At 37.4% G+C, this 21,121-nt stretch overlaps 1 protein-coding gene across 1 annotated transcript in view; it reads left to right on the top strand.

The window, feature by feature from the left end:
• ube2b (ubiquitin-conjugating enzyme E2B (RAD6 homolog)) overlaps positions 1 to 21,121 on the top strand; it is a 37,509-nt gene that overhangs the window by 9,275 nt on the left and 7,113 nt on the right. The window contains exons 2-5 of the mRNA XM_051933477.1: positions 16,331 to 16,411; positions 18,712 to 18,737; positions 19,994 to 20,083; positions 20,528 to 20,616. Of these exons, the coding sequence (XP_051789437.1) occupies positions 16,331 to 16,411; positions 18,712 to 18,737; positions 19,994 to 20,083; positions 20,528 to 20,616 (286 nt within the window). The remainder of the gene's footprint in view (positions 1 to 16,330; positions 16,412 to 18,711; positions 18,738 to 19,993; positions 20,084 to 20,527; positions 20,617 to 21,121) is intronic.

Consider the following 21,121-nt stretch of genomic DNA (forward strand, 5'->3'; position numbering starts at 1 on the left):
ATGTTGGCGAATATAAATTGAGTTGCTTTATGTGCTTTAATAATAAATGTACTGGAGGTTGCATTGTGATTTTCTTTATTTACTCTTTATTATCATTAGTTGTTGTTAATGACAATACAAGGTAACCATTCAAAAATAAAGATGCTTAATCTGGAAATAGTAAGTCTTCTGATTTTTAAATTGCTAGTGTAAAACCAGCATCTACTCTTGAAATTTCTTCATTATCTAAAATACATTTTGTGGTGTTGATTGTGCTCCATACAGTAGACTTAACTCTGCTTGCAATCAGGGTTTAGGTGGAGTTGCAGTGTATCTGAAATGCAACGTGCAAAAGAGTTAGAGAGAATTAAAGGCAGTGCAAACAAAATAAAAGTATTTGTTGGTAACTTGCAAATTTCAGGGCTCCAGCAAATTGTTGTGTATATTTTATGTTTTATTTGTAAAATAGTACGCTTACATATTGGAAGAGATTTGAATCAGGTTGCAGTGGAAATTGACATAATGTCTTTTTGTGATTACAAAAACCAAGCTGTTATTTTTATATTAAATATTTTTATTGACATTAGTACAAGGTTGCTTCCCCATTAATGGTGTCTCCACATTAAGGTTGGCTGTAGCCTGAATCTGATTATGCATTTAATTGTACAGGGATGTTATCCAACAAGTAACACCGTGTCAACTGCAGTAACAGTTTGAAACTTTTAATTTTGTTTCAAATATTTAAAGAGGTGTATAAAATTATATATATTTAACTTCAACTGGAGTGGTCACATACAAATTTTCAAATCCCACACAAACACTGAGATCAAGCACACAAGGAAATCTGACTGGAACACAAGTACCATGTGTTTTAATGGGGATTGTTTTGTACAGCCAATATCCTTGTTTTACTATTTAATTTAACATATTTCTCATACGTGCACACACACACTTTACATTTATTATTACAAATTTCTTATATTTATTACGTGTTATTTAAATAAATAAATCAAATCAAACATTTCTCATACACGCACGCACTAGTGATGGGCATTTCGGCTCTTTTTAGTGAGCCGGATCATTTTGCCCAGCTCACTAAGAATCAGCTCTTTCAGCTCCCAAATGCCTCTTCATTTTCCTCACTCCAACCTTTTATAATTCAGCCAAATTTAGCAGTGTTCTGACCCATGATTAGATGTTTGCACTTAGTGTTTCGCTACAAACACTACACAGACATCGGTTCCAAAAAACGGGAATCTGCTCCCACCGTTCACTAAAAAGAGCCGGCTCAAAGAACCGTTTCGTTCGTGATCGACACATTACTAGCATGCACACACACGCCATACCAATCGCCAGATTCAGCCGGTGACCAAAGCACTGCAGTCTCTTCCATTTGTTCAGATCAACAACTTTAATCACATTTGCAGCGTTATCCGTGGTAATGCACACTTGTCGCACGTCGTCTAATTTCCACGATTTAAGCGCATCTTTGAGCCCCAGTGCAATCGTTTCTCCGGTATGGTCATCTGGTGCAAATCCTGTCTGAAGACAAACGCTTCTTATCTCCCAGTTTTCAATAAAATGAACCGTTAGGCTCATGTATGGTTGCATGGTACGATTAGTCCACAGATCGGATGTGGTGGAGAAGTGGCGAACGTTCTGAAGCTTATTCAGAATTTTTTCCTTTACCTCGTTGTATAATTTGGGCATTGCTTCTTCGGCAAAGTATTTCCGACTGGGAATTACATATTTGGGATCAATCGTTCTCAGTAGTTTCTGAAATCCGTGTTTTTCGACAGTGGCAACAGGGACCATATCTTTTGCAATGTGGTATGTTACTGCAGCTGTTATTTCCTTCCATTTGGGGCTTGTTTTCTCATATGGTATGCCTCGAGAGAACGTTGCCGCCAGCGTGATTTGTTTTGCGGCAGGGATGTGTTTCGTTGCGTTTTGAACAGAGTTCTCGCGAAGTTTAATACATTCTTCGTACTTCGTAACGTGTTTTGTTTTCAAATGATTGAAGAGGTTCGAGGTGTTGCCGCTCTTCGTTCCTACTTCTCTCTTACAAAGTTTACATATAAGTCTTTTGTTCTGTATCATTTTGTCTAAAGCCAAACCATTTCCAAACAACGGAGGTCACATTTGTACTGTTTTTTGGCACTAAATCATCGCTGATAGCCGTACTCGTTTCTGCCTCCGTCTCAGCCATTTTTGTTATTGTTTAAGATAAGCAGGAGGCGGGGTTTAATTGCAATGACTGCATTTAGGATGTGCTCCAATTAGCAGAAATAATGCACTACACACTTGTAGTGTTTAATAAAACATATTACATAATATATCGCAATAGGTTTGTTTTCAAACGATGCATTAAAAAATATTGTTCATATCGTGCCACTTGATATATCGCACAGGCGTAGTGGTAACTCAGTTTTTATTGTGTTTGGTTTCTTCTTGGCACTAGTGATCTGCTGTTGTCTCACCTGGACTTTGTATGAATGGCTAGGTAAGACACTGGTTGAACCTGAAAAACCTAAGAAATCTTAAATGGACTCTGTTTAACAAAGATATCCCACTATATCATATAAAAATAGGCTTTCAGGTTCTTTGCTTCATCTTGTTGACATCTTAATGTAAGATGAATACAGTAATCCCTCCTCCATCGCGGGGGTTGCGTTCCAGAGCCACCCGCGAAGTAGAAACCATATGTTTATATGGTTATTTTTATATATTTTAAGTCCTTATAAACTCTCCCACATGGTTTATAAATATTCCCCGTACAGTTATACTGCATAAACCCTTTATATTCTCTTAGTTATTAGGTAAGATTCGCTGAAATTATGTATGTAAACACAGTTTTTATACTACTCACAAACATACGTATCGTATATCATTGAGGAGTTTTATTTAATACGTAATACAGTTTTAAACATATTGTAATTGAGTAGGTAATATAAAAATACGTGAAAAATCTATAACATGTAAATGCTGTACATAAAACCAAAATGTTATTTTAAAGAAACTGTAGAGCGTCTCCGATATCACATTTGTCACAGCCATTGCGATAGACAGGCCACCGGCAATAAATACCTACAATGCAAGGAAAAAATTGTATAAAATGTGTGCACAGTTGCAATAAACGTACATACATGTACGAAGTACGTAGAAAAATAGTTTTGGGTACTCACCAACTTGTCAGATAATGATGACATTTACTGCATTGTCACAGCTGTTCTAAAGAAGCCTCTTCACGCGACTGTGTAGCAGTGCCGTCGTCTTCTTCCACTGAAGGCGTACTAGGCAGTGTTTTACGTGTAAGGAACATCGTGATGGGCAGTTGCTGGCGCTGCTTTTTCATTTGTGTAAAGAGGTTCCTATACACTTCCGTGGCGCCGTCAAGAGCATTTTTAAATTGCAAAGAACGAATCCTTTGCGGGTCCCATTCTTCAACGGATTTCTGCAGATCTTTTGCCATTCGTAGAATGGTTGCGAGACGCTTGAGAGTAAGGCCTGCGTCTTCTTCCTGTGCTGGGTCGTCTTGTTCTTCCTCGCTCATTGACTTGGTCATCTCGGCCAAATCTTCATCGCTCAGCAGCTCGGAGTGGGCATCGAGCAGCTCATTGATGTCATCACTGGTCATGTCATTGAATCCCTCTCCTCCTAGCAGTTTTGCCAGCGTGACTGCCTTGTCAACCGCCGAGTCATGAATTTCTTCTGCAGAAAAGCCCTTTTCGCGCACAATTTCTGGCCACAATTTCTTCCAGCAGGCATTAACCGTGTCTTTCTTCATATCATTAAGGGCCTTCTGCACGTTCACCATACACGATGTGATCATGTACTTACGCCAGTACTCCTTCAGGGAAAAGTTATCGTCCGTGTCCATTGCCTCGACCATGTGTTGCAGGCTGTTCCTTGTGTACAATGCCTTGAAAGCCCGGATAACTCCTTAATCCATTGGCTGAATCAGTGATGTTGTATTTGGTAGCAAGAACTCTATTTTTACACTTTGGTAGGATAGATCCAAGGGATGACCTCCAGCATTGTCCAGAAGTTAAAGGACTTTGAAATCCAGCCCTTTATCTGCCAGATAGATCTTTACTTCTGGGATGAAACATTGGTGAAACCAATCCGACATTAGGCGTTTCGTAATCCAGGCCTTTGGGTTGTGCATCCAGTACACAGGCAGCAGGTTTTTATTCTTATTTTTCAGGGCCCGGGGGTTTTTGGACTTATAAATGAGCCCAGGCTTTATCATAAAGCCCGCAGCATTGGCGCACATGACCAGCGTGATGCGATCTTTGTGCGCCTTAAACCCTGGGGCTTTTGCCTCTTCCTTCGTGATAAAAGTACGAGACGGCATCCGCTTCCAAAATAGGGCAGTCTCATCCATATTAAACACGGTTTCAGGCTGATATCCGCCTTCCTCAATAATTGTCTTGAACGTGTCGGCGAAAAATTTCTCGGCTGCGGCTTTGTCTGCGGAGGCAGCCTCTCCTTGCAGGTTAACACTGGCCAAGTTGAACCTTTTCTTAAATTTTTCAAACCAGCCCTTGCTGGCAGTAAATTCACGGTTCTCGCTGGGGGATTCAGAAGAAGTTCCAGGTCGAGGGTCGTCGTCGTCTGGAGCATCTCCGGCATCCGCAAACCTATCATAAAGTTGCTTGGCCTTTTGTCGGATGATATTGGTGTCCACGGGGATGTTCTTCTTCCAGCAGTCTTCGATCCAAATCCCTAACACAGATTCCATCTGGACTACCGCCTTATTATGTCCACTTACACTTCGTTTCGCCTCCTGGTTAAAGGACACTGCGGCCATAGATCGTATGTTCTTTTCCTCCTTCTTAATATAACGAACCGTGGACTCGTTGATACTGTAGTGGCGTCCTACAGCGGCGTAGCTTTTCCCTTCCTTCAACATGTCCAACAATTTCACCTTTTCAGCAATTGTTAGCATCTTCCGTTGGCACTTCGGCATGGCCCCAGAAGCAGTAGCAGGAGAAGATCGCTTTGTAGACATAACGAAGAGCTTGACTACAGTACGCACAAAGAAAAACGTTGATGCTGAATGAGTGAGATGAGATGCCGGCTTTAAGTGAAATCGAATTCTGCGCTCCCTGTCGCTGAGCCAAGCAGCACCCAGGAGCTTAACCGCGTGCTCTGAATGGGTAGCTTCTCAGCCATCCGCCAATAGCATCCCTTGTTTGAATTCAAATGCGTCCCTTGTTTGAATTCAAATGGGCAAATCATGAGGAAGCGCACGTACTGTAGACTGCAGACATCCGCGAAGCAGTGAAAAATCCGCAATATATATTCACATATGCTTACATTTAAAATCCGCGATGGAGTGAAGTCGCGAAAGACGAAGCACGATATAGCGAGGGATCACTGTATATACTTTTATACGATAAAGTGCTTTGTGTTTTTCACCTCTCCCTCACTCCCTCATAATATTCACTAGTGTCTTTGAGTATGTCATTCACTATTTAACTGAAAAAATTCAATAGTTTCAACTTTAAAAATGCGTTCAAGAGTGTTGATAACCTCAGCTAAGTTCCCATACAGATTCAGTTTCTTCTGCTAGTCAAAGCAGATTATCCCATTTAGTTCAGTGATTCATTTGGTCACTCATCCATGAATAGACCGGTGCTGCTCTGTTTTTCTATTGCACTCAGATGAGAACTACACATAGTGGCCAGATGCTTGTGCATGTTAGAATTTCAGCATAATGACCCTTGATTTACAGTCTCCATTTCAAATTGTGTTTTGTCTGAAAATCACTTGGTGCATCAGCATTGTTTTTTCTCAGTACCCTTCAGGGTTCTTGTATTGCGTAACTGTTTGTCCAGTTTGACAGTTTGTTTTTTATGATTGTCTATAGTGAGATATACTGTATATAGACTTTACACCAATATGTTGAAAACGTTCATCTGTTGAGGTCTGGAATAACTTATAAAAAGCTTTTTTAGCAGACTTGTACATTTTAAAGCATAAAATTGAATTATTTATTGTCTTTATTTTTACACAAGACTGTAATAAGGTGTCTTTGGATAAAGACTATCATCCAACAGAAGACTTAATCTGTATAGGGTGGTCCAGATCTAACTATGCAGTTATTGCATTGCATTAAAAGTTGCATAGTTAGATCTGGACCACCCTGTATTTAAGAGTTCATCTTTGACTTATTTAAATTTAGAATAGGAAAAGACAAGCAGGTTAAAAAGGGCAGAGTTACTTCCTTCAAAAAATGCTAAATATTCTTTCACATCCTCCCCACACCTTTAATGTGGCTTAGAGACTTATTGTGATAGCGTTATTTACAGTTCCTTCCGTAATCAAAGGAACTGCACCCAAAGGTCCTCTTCTAGTGAACACTGCATAAACATCTACAATGTTCAAAAGAGGTGCTGCTGAAAAAAAAAACTGGTAAGACCCCTTGCATTATAGAGTATTTCCATATTTTAAGTCCCACTTCACAAAACACGTAAACTAATCTTCAGTCTTCATTATTAAAATGTGCATGCCTGTCTGTGGTATTTTGGAAAGTATTCTTTTGCAGTATTAGGTAATGATATTCACAAATGCTGACGAGTGGAGGCCAATTATCACATAAGCTTGCTCAGTGCCTGTCCTCCTGCATTTCAATTTAAAGCTTCGCACCTAGTGACATTAAAACACAAGAAAACAACTATTATTCACTGTAACTGATTTCCAAAATGAGTTAAAGCAAAAATTTCACTGAACAAATGTAAAATTTAAGTGGCCGTACAGTGAATTAATTTCTCAGTATTTAATTAAAGTTATCAAGATAACCTTTTGAATTACACCCTCTAATAATGCATTTGATATACTAAATTCTAAAATAGTAACAAGGATGTCAATCCAGCTGGATGCTAGAATGTAGATGGTATATGCATATGCCAGTACAGTCACTTTAGTGAAGCAAAATGGTCAATAATGCTAGTTTCAGTACACAATGCAATCCACAAGTATATATACAGTGACTCGGTTTTTAAGTCTGGTAAGCATTGACATGAAACAAATCAAATGAGCAGTTAGACTTTTGGCATTAACTCTTGAGTATTTATATAGAAAATGGTTGAATGGTATATGGAAAGCAGCACTTTTTATGTATCCCCCCCTTGTTTAAAGGAACCAAAAGTAATTAGACCATTGATTGTTAGATGTTCAGTGGCCAGGTGTGTGATATTGCATTGTGAATTCGTTCATGATAAAAGGTTCTAAGTGTGGTATTTTCCTTTGGAATCTGTTGCTGTTGTCACAAAATATGAGGACCAAAGAGACATCCATCCATCCATCCATCCATTTTCCAACCCGCTGAATCCGAACACAGGGTCACGGGGGTCTGCTGGAGCCAATCCCAGCCAACACAGGGCACAAGGCAGGAACCAATCCCGGGCAGGGTGCCAACCCACCACAGCAAAGAGACATCTGTTCCAGCAAACAGGCTATCATTAGACCTGTAAAGTTTTGCCAAAATCAACTGCTGGATTTATTATTAAAAAGACAGAACTTACAGGTAAACTCACTCATGACAAATGACCTGGTAGACCAAGGAAGACTACTGTAGTGGATGCTATTTTCACTTATAAACGAAAAAAAAATCCTTTTTGACTTGTTGCCAGATCAAAAACACTCAAAGATGTTTGTGTAGCTCTGTCTAAAACGACCATAAAGAGATGATTACACAAGCATAAATTCAGAGGGTTCACCACCAAATGCAGAGCACTGGTAAGCCTTAAGAACAGAAATGGTAGTTTACAGTTAGCTAAGAAATGCATCAAAAACCCTGTACAGTTTTGGACTTATGGATATGTGTTATGAAGATTTACCTGTACCAGAGTGTTGGAAGGAGAAAGGGACATCTTCTAATTAGCACATACCCTGTGAAACATAGTGGAAGTAGTGTTATTGTTTGGGCATATATGGCTGCCAATGGAACAATTCCCCAAGAATTTGTTAATGAGGTGGCTTCTGACGAAAGGAGCAGGATGAATTTGGAGGTAAATGGTGGCATCTTGTCTGCTCAGATTCAACAGTACATGTCAAAACTCATTGAAGAGCTCTTTATTCTGCAACAGGACAATGATCCAAACCATACTGCTAAACCAGTGTAACCATTCAGGGACAAAAAGTGTACTGTAGAAACTCGTTATTTAATTCCATGGCTTGTTGATGCTCTCATTTTGCCACAGCAGACATGTCCAAAGCTAATAATTTTTTTCCCCTATTTTTTTTAAGAACACTGTCAAAATGTTTTTGGACCAGAGCAGATCAACCTCACCAAGACCTTCACCTTTTCTTTATTTTAGGATATTGTCTGATGGACTCTGGTTGGTGATGAGTTGGCTTGTTTTGTATTATTATTGTGTGGCTCTGAAATAAATGGAAACTTGAAATGGCTACAGTACAGGCCTAGAGAAGAAACCCAGTGCCTTGTGATGTGTAGACTTCAGTAGTAATTGACTACAAAGGATTTTCAACCAAGTATTAAATATTACAGTTTTACATAAGATAATATAAATCTGTCCTGTTATATTTGGTGCTGTAAAATAGAAGGGGCCCACATAAAAGAACTGCTGCATTTCCCATGGTATTCTCTCAATTTAACGCTGAAAGTCCAATCTAATATCTCGTACAGTATCCTTTGTTTAATTTCAGTACCAATGTGGCTGGGTACAGAGCCACACAAATAAGTTATATCACCATTCACATACTTACGGAATGTAACTTTCACAAAAGTGTTGAATTGCTGTTAAGCAGTTTCTGGATTGTTCTGTTTGGGTTATATGGATGTACCCATGTGGTATTTTTGTATTTTATTTATTTGTTTGTTTATTTTTGGTCTAATGTAAAACTAAAAGTTGGTAGCATTATACCTGGCTTAACAAATGTTTGTAAGGTAGATTTATCAATATGATGCATACCAAAGTGGTTCTACTTGTAAGCAGCTGCTTACTGGTGAACCATAATATTAGTAAGCTGCAACTACAGTAGACTGATGGACTAAACTCCATTGTGATAATTAGCATTCCTTTTAAGGTCCCTTGTATAGCTAAAATGTTAATGACAACATAATTCATAATTTCCTTCTGCTTAAACAGTGACACACATACAAAGCTGAGAAATGATGAGGTTTACCAGATATTCAACACAAAATGTAAATACAGTGGAACCTCGGTTCACAACCATAATTCGTTCCAAAACTCTGCTTCGGGTCACGACCAAATCAGGTTACGACCAATTTTCCCCATAGGGTTGTATGTAAATACAATTAATCCGTTCCAGACCATGCGAACTGTATGTAAATATATATATTTTTAAAATTTTTAAGCACAAATATAGTTAATTAAACCATAGAATGCACAGCGTAATAGTAAACTAAATGTAAAAACATTGAATAACACTGAGAAAACCTTGAACAACAGAGAAAACTAACATTGCAATAGTTCGCGCAATAGCGCTACCAACCGCTGGCTAAAAACACTTTTTTTTTTTTTTAATGAGTTTTAAGCACAGGGAAAAAAATGAACATTTGAAAAAATCCATAATTTAATAAACCACCAAGAAAAGTAACATTTCAACAATGCACGCTACGAACCGATCGCTGTAAACAGAAGTGAAAACTTCCTACCTTATGCGCGCTGCCTGTGTGTCTCTCTCTTTCTCTCTCGCGCGCGCTGCCTGTTTGTGTGTGTCTCTCTCTCTCTTTCTCTCTCGCGCGCGCTGCCTGTGTGTGTGTCTCTCTCACGCGCTGCCTGTGTGTGTGTGTGTCTCTCTCTCTCTCTCTCTCTCTCTCTCTCTCTCACGCTGCCTCCCTGTGTGTGTGTCTCTCTTGCGCACGCCTGTGTGTGTGTGTGTGTGTGTTTTATGTCTCTCTCATGTATGTGGCGCTCTCTCTCTCTCTCTCTCTCTCTCTCGCTGCACAGGAAATGCACAGGGAGAGACTGAACACATACAAAGAGAAACTGGCTTGTTCGTATACTGAGTGTGTGGTCATGAACAGATGCAAAAGTTTGGCGAACTTTTTGGTCGTAAACCGATTTGTACGTGTTCCGAGATGTTCGTGAACCGAGGTTCCACTGTATTAAAATGGCTAGTTGAACATAAGTGTATATAAATACAAATTAAATTATTACACTTTAAATATTATAGAAAAAGTATAAAACATTCTAGCTTCTTTTTATTGTGATGCAATTTTATATGAATCAATTTGGGCAACCCGTTCAGTTTTCATGTTTCAATGAATGCCTATGTGAGTAGAAGTTGTTAACACTTCCTCTGTGGGGTACAAACTTAAATATGAAACATTTCTACACATTTTAACACACACTTTTTTTCTGAATTTGTCAGAATGGTTGTTTGAATAACCTGAATAAAAATGATTTGTGCACTTTATCATTAAGTAACAATTTCTATGGCAGAAATTTACAGGGGTGCCCAAACAGTTGTATTTTAGTGTACACATGAATAGATATGGAATTTTGCAATTTTCTCTTTGGTTAATAGTTGCAGGAGTCAATACACATGGAATACACACTACACTGAACTGAAAACAGTTGTGCTTGAAAGTTTGTGAACCCTTTAGAATTTTCTATATTTCTGCATAAATATGACCTAAAACATCATCAGATTTTCACTCAAGTCCTAAAAGTAGATAAAGAGAAACCAGTTAAACAAATGAGACAAAAATATTATACTTGGTCATTTATTTATTAAGGAAAATGATCGAATATTACATATTTGTGAGTGGCAAAAGTATGTGAACCTTTGCTTTCAGTATCTGGTGTGACCCCTCTTTGCAACAATAACTGCAACTAAACGTTTCTGGTAACTGTTGATCAGTCCTGCACACCGGCTTGGAGGAATTTTAGCCCATTCCTCCGTACAGAACGGCTTCAACTCTGGGATGTTGGTGGGTTTCCTTGCATTAACTACTCTCTTCAGGTCCTCCCACAACATTTCGATTGGATTAAGGTCAGGACTTTGACTTGGCCATTCCAAAACATTAACTTTATTCTTCTTTAACCATTCTTTGGTAGAATGACTTGTATGCTTAGGGTCGTTGTCTTGCTGCATGACCCACCTTCTCTTGAGATTCAGTTCATGAAGAGATATCCTGACATTTTCCTTTAGAATTCTCTGATATAATTCAGAATTCATTGTTCCATCAATGAAGGCAAGCCATCCTGGCCCAGATGCAGCAAAACAGGCCCAAACCATGATACTACCACCACCATGTTTCACAGATGGGATAAGGGTTCTTATGCTGGAATGCAGTGTTTTCCGTTCTCCAAACATAACTCTTTTCATTTAAACCAAAAAGTTCTATTTTGGTCTCATCCGTCCACAAAACATTCTTCCAATAGCCTTCTGGTTTGTCCATGTGACCTTTAGCAAACTGCAGACGAGCAGCAATGTGTTTTTTTGGAGAGCAGTGGGTTTCTCCTTGCAACCCTGCCATGAACACCATTGTTGTTCAGTGTTCTCCTGATGGTGGACTCATGAACATGAACATTAGCCAATGTGAGAGAGTCCTTCAGTTGCTTAGAAGTTACCCTGGGGTCCTATGTGACCTTGCCGACTATTACACGCCTTGCTCTTGGTGTGATCTTTGTTGGCCGACCACTTCTGGGGAGGGTAAAAATGGTCTTGAATTTCCTCCATTTGTACACAATCTGTCTGACTGTGGATTGGTGGAGTCCAAACTCTTTAGAGATGGTTTTGTAACCTTTTCCAGCCTGATGAGCATCAACAACTCTTTTTCTGAGGTCCTCAGAAATCTCCTTTGTTCGTGCCATGATACACTTCCACAAACATGTGTTGTGGAGAGCAGACTTTGATAGATCCCTGTTCTTTAAATAACACAGGGTGCCCACTCACACCTGATTGTCATCCCATTGATTGAAAACACCCAACTCGAATTTCACCTTCAAACTAACTGCTAATCCTAGAGGTTCACATACTTTTGCCACTCACAAATATGTAATATTTGATCATTTTCCTCAATAAATAAATGACCAAGTATAATATTTTTCTTATTTAACTGGTTTCTCTTTATCTACTTTTAGGACTTGAGTGACAATCTGATGTTTTAGGTCATATTTATGCAGAAATATAGAAAATTCTAAAGGGTTCACAAACTTTCAAGCACAACTGTATGTAAAAATAAGATGATAAACCTGTTCATAATCTAAAGATTAATTTACTAAAATGATAGGAAAACATGGTGTAGCCAGATGGCATATGTTGTAAATTTCTAATGGCAGCTGGTTGATAAAAGTGCTTCTGAGAGTGCTCTGTGGAGCACTGAGGTATTATTAGCCTTGTACGTAGGTTAAGAGACTGCAGTCATCTGATTTACTTTTTTTTTTTTTTTTTTTTTTTTTTTTTTTTAATAAACTTGTTTTAATAACTGATAATACACATTTTTCTCACTTAATGAATAGGTAATGCTAAAGTTTATGCTTCCCATATGCTTACAAAAATATAATGTAAACACTTTCATGTCTATTTCTTACCTTAGCAACAAGCAAGTTTGAAAGCCAATACTTGATGTAGGCCCTGCGAATAATTGCCCTCAAGCCACCTGGATGACGGGTACTCTGAGAACTATTCGAGGACAGATGCTAAACCAGACACTAAGTTGTATTGAGAAGTAGCTCTTTGTGTTCTTTTCCTTTTATGCACTTATTGTCTGTTGAAGCTAATAAATATTAAAATAGATTGTCCATGCCAAAACAGCAGGCAACTATAGTCTGAAATGGTGGGGTGGGGTACTAATTGGGTACTAGTCCATTGCATATATCATACCCATATTAGTACTGGTATATAGTCAATTTGGAATTTAAAATAGACTGCTGCACATTCCTTGGGCATATGGGAGGAAAATCTGAGTGCCTCAAATCACAGTACAACTAGTAGTCAAAAAATGATCACATATAGAAAAAGACATAACACCTTATGGTCCCATTTTCAAAGATATTCTAATCTTGATCAGCAACCTGCTGCCGAACAATGTCCTACGTACAGAAAACAATTTTTATAAAAAATATCACGGTAAGAATGGTAAGAAAAAAGGAGATATAAACTTGCCACGTGTTGTTTAACAGGTAAATATTAACGTGCTCTTGCAAAGACAGTGTGTATGTGTGCACCGTACACCAACAGACAGACTCTAATGGAAATAACATAACCTTTAAAGAAAACATATAAATGTTTTAAATATATACAGGTCCGTTTAACCATTAACTACTCACGCTGGTGTATTTTGTATGCCAATCTCAGTTATTTTTGTCCAGCATCCTTTAATTTGAACCTACCAGCAGCATCTGCCATTTATCCTTGGCTTGATGCACTACAAGTACGGTGTCGCAATGGTTTCCCTTCAGTGAGCTCCCAGCTGGTTTTATGCGTAAACAGTCACAAGTTCCATATGGTGCGTTTGGTATACTGCACTGGTACTTGGGTATGTATGACAATGATAAGATGTTCTTCTTGCAATGACTTTGTATGCAAACAACATTCAACAACTGAAGTGAAATGTGATACATGTGCAAATCCTGCAGTGGATGAAAGTGTCACCAGTGACGAAAGAGCACTGGAGAGGTGGATCAGGTTTATTTTCAGATAAAACCTACACTGTGTCATACTATTCAGTAATATGGTATTAAATTACATTAAGACATGTACAATTTAAAATTATTGCAATATTTTATATTACAACGTCACAGCATGCATATAAGAAAATAGCCATTTTAACACTGATGCATAAAGTACACAGTGTGAGTACTCATTAGATGAGAAATGGTGCACAGGAAAATCTGAGTGCCTGGAAAAAATACGCAGACACTGAGTTCAAAATCCATACAGACAGTGGCCCTGGCTACTGCGATACCCAGAAAGGCAACCAGTAGTTTTGCTTGCATAGATGAATAAAGGCAACGAGGAATGCAGTTAACATTAATGCTCTAGTTAGGATGGTGGTAGAGCTTACACATGTTGTTACAAATGTGAATATCAATCTATCCTTATCTGTGATACCAGTAACATGATTGTGTCACACTCCCTTGCATTTCACTGCAAACTATAAAATATCTGCTTCTGTGCTTGCTTAATCCAATCAGTGGTTTTTTGTGGTCTGGAATCTATCTGAATTGGTGGAGGATTAAACAGCCCAAAATGTAGTGCTAGCCTGTTGCTGAGAATACTTCTGCACGCACACAGTCCACACCCATACTCACTCAAATCGATCACCAAGGTGTCAGCTTGCATTCCCTGTTAGAGTATGCCTGCTTATGTCTGCCCCACTGTGCCATCGCTCCCCAATCTTGCTAAGTCTTAGAATGGGGCATTTCTTAATTAAATGAGTGAGTATAACCAGACCTCAGGTATTTGAATCATGGATCACTGATTTTGAACCTTGGTTTAATAAAAACAAATAACTAAACTATGTGACTATTTATAAGTGGTTTACTTTCTATCAGTGCCAGAGACCCATTGTATCTGAGGTGAAGTCTCTTAAAATGCTATTGGCACTTATTAGATATGAGTTCATTTTATGCTTCAGAATTATCTTTGTGGTTGCTTTTTCACAAAAATCAAAAGCTTAAATACAACAAAAAGTTACAAAGAGCAAGAAGCAGCTGTACAGCAACAGTACAGCAACAAAACACAATTTATGTTCGAAAAGGCGGCACGTAAAAGTATGTCAACGAATGGGCCCTGGCAAAAGCATGAGGAAAGAAATGTGCATGAGAAAATTTGAATGTGAAATGGTTGTAAGCACGTCAGGCAGCTTTGTCAGATACAGACGACGACACCAATCATAACCCATGATTAAATATAGTACATAAATTAGTCTGAATACAGGGGCTTTTACACAAGTGTGGTGTTGAGAAAATTACGCAATTGTCTTTTGGTAATAACGTAAAAAGGAAGAGCAGACCCAGTCACTCCAAATATTGGCCAATGTGATTTCAATAAGTGCTCTTAATGACTGTGGGACATAGCTTATAATGGGGACACTTTTGGCTGCAGTTTCAATAATGAAGACTACTTAACTTTGTACATAGTCACCACTGTTTCACAAGGTGCTTTATTATTTTCAACAATTGTCAGTATAAAATTGACTGTGTCTTCTGTGCATTAATTTGAGATGCAAGGAAAAATAATAAAGTATCTCGTTATCATTTGGGAGTTATGCCAGTGTAAATGGGATTAAGAAGATTAATAAATAACAGGTTCTTCAACTTTATAGAGAAGGATACTGTGTTTGACTGGTGGTGCATGAACCTGTTATTACGAGTGAGGGCTTGGATTAGTGTTAAGTGTGCAGCACAGAATTCACCTTGCAGGCATTCAATTGAAAATGAAAAGTTGATATGACTTACCAAAACCAATACAAAAAAAACGTTCCATCTTGATCCAACACTACCATCATGAAAGCACTCAATAATTGAATTTTTCATTAAAGGATGGATGAAACACCAAATAAAATTTAATACGCTTTCAAAATCTATGACAAGCCACACTGAAGCTGTCGTGCTGACCTGTGATGGGCCGACACCCTACTAAGACGAATTATAAAGGCAACTGTATAACAATGCATAATTTGGAAAGTAAACTGAGCTGTTCGATTACGTCATGCAGTGTGAAAAAAGTACTTGGAATTTTACTGTCTAACTTTGTTTACTCAAATATACTAAAATATTGTTGGTACTAGAAGAAGTAAATTCTTTGTTTGGGAGTTAGGGATGAAATTAACACGTGATTGCACCATTCCAAAATGTTCTGTACTGTATTGAGGTGGCCAGCCTTTAAAAATAATTATGCATGCATTTTTCATAGCCTTAAACTGACCAGTAGAACTTGTGATGTTACGTAGCCACAATAAATGAAGGAATGCAGAATAGTCATTTAGTATACAACATGTTATTCCAAGCAATATGGTATATATGTTCAGCAATGTTTGGTATAATGTTCAAAGTACAACATTTGGTAGTTATGATGGTAATGGACAGAAGTCGGAGAGCTTTTAGCTGTTCAGGACACATCAGTTGACCAAAACAAAAATAAAATCCTGGTCCTTTTCCAGTTTTGCACTGGTACATCAGAAAGTAATGGTTTTCATGTTCCTTTCTTCAGTATGACCTTAGTGTTCAGACCTAAGTTATCCTACATTTGTTACCCGAGTTGTTAGCTGAACATATTTTTTGTTAATTTGAACACTTGAGTTTTTCTTATAATGGCACCAGACAAAAGAAGTAAAAACACTCGAGATGAAAATACTGCAGTAACTACAGTTTTCTTTTTGGCGGTTTGTTTCTTTTACTAGGCTCCAAGAAGACCCTCCAGCTGGTGTAAGTGGAGCACCTTCAGAAAACAACATTATGGTATGGAATGCAGTAATATTTGGGTAAGTGTTGGCCTTGGATTTTTGTTTTTTACTACATAAACCAAACCATGAAAGGTTCCATTTACTGTATGTATTTAGGAGTATAGTTGACTTTTGCTTTAAAATGTCTCTCCCATTTCTACTTGAAAGGTTATATTAATATTTTAAGAAAAAAGGGGTTGGAAATTAATGGGAGTATATTGTCCCGTATGATACAATAAAGTAAAAGTAACCATCCATTCATCCATCCATTATCCAACCCGCTATATCCTAACACAGGGTCACGGGGGGGGGGGTCTGCTGGAGCCAAGCCCAGCCAACGCAGGGCGCAAGGCAGGAACAAATCCTGGGCAGGGCGCCAGCCCACCGCAGGGCACACACACACAAGGGACAATTTAGAATTGCCAATGCACCTAACCTGCATGTCTTTGGACTGTGGGAGGAAACTGGAGCGCCCGGAGGAAACCCATGCAGACACGGGGAGAACATGCATACTCCATGCAGGGAGAACCTGGGAAGTGAACCCAGGTCCCCTTACTGTGAGGCAGCAGCGCTACCACTGCACAACTGTGCCGCCAAAATTAACCATTTTAAAGGTAATCATTTTCTTAATTACTCTAATCAAGTGAATCAAAACCTTTCATGTTTTGTGATTTAATTATTTCATATGATTTTTAATTCTGATAATCTGCAACAAATGAAAAGATTAGCATGATATTTCATAAAAGATTTCACGGATTAGTTTTTTCTGAAAAGTAAGAACGGAAGTTAGTGTTTTAGTAACATTTTCCTTCCAATTACATACTGTAGCTGCCTTAAAAATTTTCAGTATGGTTTCAAATTTCCAAAGTATTGCAAGCTCAATGCATTTTGACTGCTGATTAGTACCCAGCCTGATGTGCTAATGGATGTGTAAATGTTTTCCAGGTATTGTGATTTCAGCCTCTTTTTTTCCTGTTTATATTTTGTCATGGTTTAACAAACACTACACGTTAGACATTTTTGCTTTTATTTGCACAGTTGAAAGTGCCTGTTTTCTTTTTCCTTATGGCGGCACTGTATACATTGTACCTCCAAGGGAGCACTCATTGGTTGTTAAGCCTCGCACATATAGGAGCACAGCCCTACAACCAAAGACAAACTCAGACTTGTTTTAATTTATTACTGCGATTTGTCGACTACTATGATAGGGTGTCTGGACATGTCATAGGTGATGAAAAATTATGTAAACCGAGGGAAATACTAAAATTCATTGGGGGAAAAGTTGTGTAGTGTGATGCCAATGTAAAATTCAAACTTTTTAGAGAATTATTAACCATTTAAGTGGCAAATGAAAGTACTGGCTTAGAATTACTTTTTTAAATAAAAAAAAAACCTGCCATAAATTTTGGCTATATATATTTAGCTGTCCCTGCCAACTGGTGACCATTTCTAGTAAGTTGTACTAGGTTTGCAAAAAATCAAATTGAAATTGTAAAGCAATTTTAGGCAAAGCTTCCAGTATGTGATAAACACCATGTTCTTTTTAGTATGGTCTTCTCTAAATGCCCTTTTCATATTAACAATCTTCTTTTTTTTTTTTTTTAAATTAACATGTATTCCCTGGTTTTCTTCTAGATTTTGGAACTGGGAATAAAACCAGGCTATAATTACAGACATTAGCAAAGATTTGTAAACTCCATGTTACAACAGTATGTGTGTGTTAAAATATCTTGTATTTGATTCAGATATACAGAGTTGAACTTGTGCCAGTCTCTAACTGTTGATGGTGTGTATTACTTTTATCATTGAAGTTTATCAAATGACTTTCAATAATATGTTGGAACAGCTTACTTCTTTAATTATAATTTAGTATATTCAAATTCATTTAGTTCAGGGGTGAATGAATAAGAGTATAATGTTGTCATAAGGCCCTCTAGCTTGATACTGGGGTGTAGCATTCTGTTTCATGCCATTCCTTTGCCATTCTCTAACCTGTTGCCTTTTTGCTTCAGACATATATTCATATTTAAGCTTTTAGTTCTCTCTCTAGCATAATTCACCCTGTCCAATATTTTATATCTTTTCTTTGATTAACTACTGACATTAAACTCTACAAAAAAACATGGCGTATGTTTTTGTACAAATGAGTGACTGACCTCATGAAAAACCCAGTTTAGCACTACTGTTATTATTTCCCTGCTTACAATTTAACTATGATTGTAACATTGTTAGGAGTCAGTAACCAGTTATTTCCCTGGATCCCAGTCAAAGACAAGTCGGGGTGGTTGGGATGTATTTACAACAAATATTCTAATGCATTTTTTTTTTTTTTTTTTAAGGCCTGAAGGAACACCATTTGAAGATGGTAAGTACTATCACCCTTATGCATATGGGAAATTTGTCTGTAATACATATGGAAAGATCTCTTTAACAAAGGTATTGGAAGTTAAATCAGTTATATAATTACTAAAACCATTATTTGTTGTTAAAACCTTTAATAGGAAACCATTGTGACTTGTTGGCAGACAAAAGATGGAAACCAATATAGAATGTACTGTAGTTGGTTTACATTGTTAAGATGTAATGGCTGAGAAAAGCAGAATGGACATCCACTCTCATTTTGTCAGATTTTTAAAAGGGACTAGTAGACAAGTAGTGTACATACTACAGAAAGTTGGGTTTCTAGTAGACCTATTTTTATTGCTATTTGCAGTAAGTGCTGGAAAAAAAACTGCATATACTTAACTGTAAATGTGTTTTACTGATAATTGTATGGCTAATCCTGATGTATTTCGGCTTAATGGTTTAAGGCTGAAATCAGAAGTCGATTGCATCAGTGTGGAATGTGAGAATAAAAGGGGTATCGGCTCCTTAACTTTGACTTGAAAAATATCAAACTCATCCTGTAATATCTTCACATATGTGGTGTATATGAACTTTCAATGGGAAATTGTGTTCTAAAGTTAGGTATTTCCTGTAATTAAAAAAAAATATATATATCCTGCCCCCCACTGGTGCTTTACAACAAAAGCTAATGGGGCATCACTGGAAAATAAAAGCTTAAAAATTTACCCATCAAGCGGAAAAGGTTTCAGTTTAAGGAAACATGTCTTGCGTGTATCCGACGCATGTTTGTGACAATTTAATTAATTTTTATGTTAAAAAAATGAAATGTGTAAACTATTTTTCAAGGAGTGTGTAATCACAAGAATGTGGCTCAATATGCAACAACTTTCTTGGATACATTCCTTAAAGTTTTAAGCTTTGATTTGCCAGTAATGCCCCAGTATTGTAAAGTGCCAGTGAGGGCAAGGTTTTTTTTTTTTTTTTTTTTTTTTTTTTTATAAATTGTAGAAAATGCTTAACTTTAGAACACAATCTGGTGTTGCAAGTTTATTTATACAATGTTTGTGAAGAAATAACAGACTTGCAAAAATACCAAAATTATCCTTTTAATACACTTGTCAAATTATTTTAAAATCATGTATGAGATTTTTCTGCTCTGAAGGTGCTCATATAAATAGGATTGCTTTGTAAAGAATAGTGTTAAAGAGATGTATTTATTTTGCACAGTATTAAAGTCTCTACTCCTTTTTTGTTTACCTTTTTCCCCCATCCTAGGAACATTTAAGTTAGTGATAGAATTTTCTGAAGAATACCCAAACAAACCTCCAACAGTCCGATTTATCTCAAAAATGTTCCATCCCAATGGTAAAGTGTTTTTCATTATGTAATTGCTTCATAATGTATTCATATTTAAAAAAAATAGAAGTGTTTGTGTGCATTTGTTAGTATGTATAAGCAGGTCGCTTGAATTGAGGTTTGCTCAATAATTGCTTAATTGACCCTTAAAGATTTTCTCTTCCTTCATTTGAGCTTACATGCAAGGATTTTTTAAAGAAATCAAAAGCTACTTAATGTACAAGCTTTCATTTTTTTTAAAGGAATGAGGCATAAGTTGTATCGTTTTGGGGTGGGAGCCAATTTGTGAGGAAAGCTGAAGACACAGTATTTGTAAACTTTTATCTACAGAATAGTTTATGGTACTGAGTACACTGTTAGGTATTTTTAGGCCACTGGAGGGTTGGCTAAATGTTTAATTATAAAATGCATTAAAATCTTGCATAATTGTTAAGTATTTCTTTTTATTAACAGTGTATGCTGATGGAAGTATATGTCTAGATATCCTACAAAACCGCTGGAGTCCTACATATGATGTTTCATCTATTTTGACCTCTATTCAGGTTGGTTTTAGATTAGAGTGGTTCTTTTAGTTTTGCAGAAATTCTTGCTTTACCGCTTCAGTATGTGTTAAACTTGAAGAATCAATATACCATACAAATTGTAAATTTAAAAAAAAAAAAAAAAAAAAGAGTTTGCTTACAATTCCATTTTTACTGTAACTACTTACTAAGGTCATTGGGGGCACCCAATCTCTCTAGCATTATGTGCATGACAAAAATCATCCTGACCACATTCATGCAAACATTATTTACACGGGTCTAATTTAAAGTCCTCAAACACCCCGACCTGCACATCATTAGAATGGAAGGAAAAACCAGAATAACTTTAGTACAACCTGTACAAGTATACAGAAAATGTCTGGACCCAGCACACACAATGGAACCCTACCCTAGCATCATCCCCTGACACATTATGTCTTCAGGATTACCATTAAGGTAGCTTGATCTCATAATACAGCCTGTTTAATTGAGTTTGCAAGGTCAGCCAAAGCTGAATAGATTTGCA

The sequence above is a fragment of the Erpetoichthys calabaricus genome, chromosome 11, assembly GCF_900747795.2.
Source record: "Erpetoichthys calabaricus chromosome 11, fErpCal1.3, whole genome shotgun sequence".
Taxonomy (NCBI): domain Eukaryota; kingdom Metazoa; phylum Chordata; class Cladistia; order Polypteriformes; family Polypteridae; genus Erpetoichthys; species Erpetoichthys calabaricus.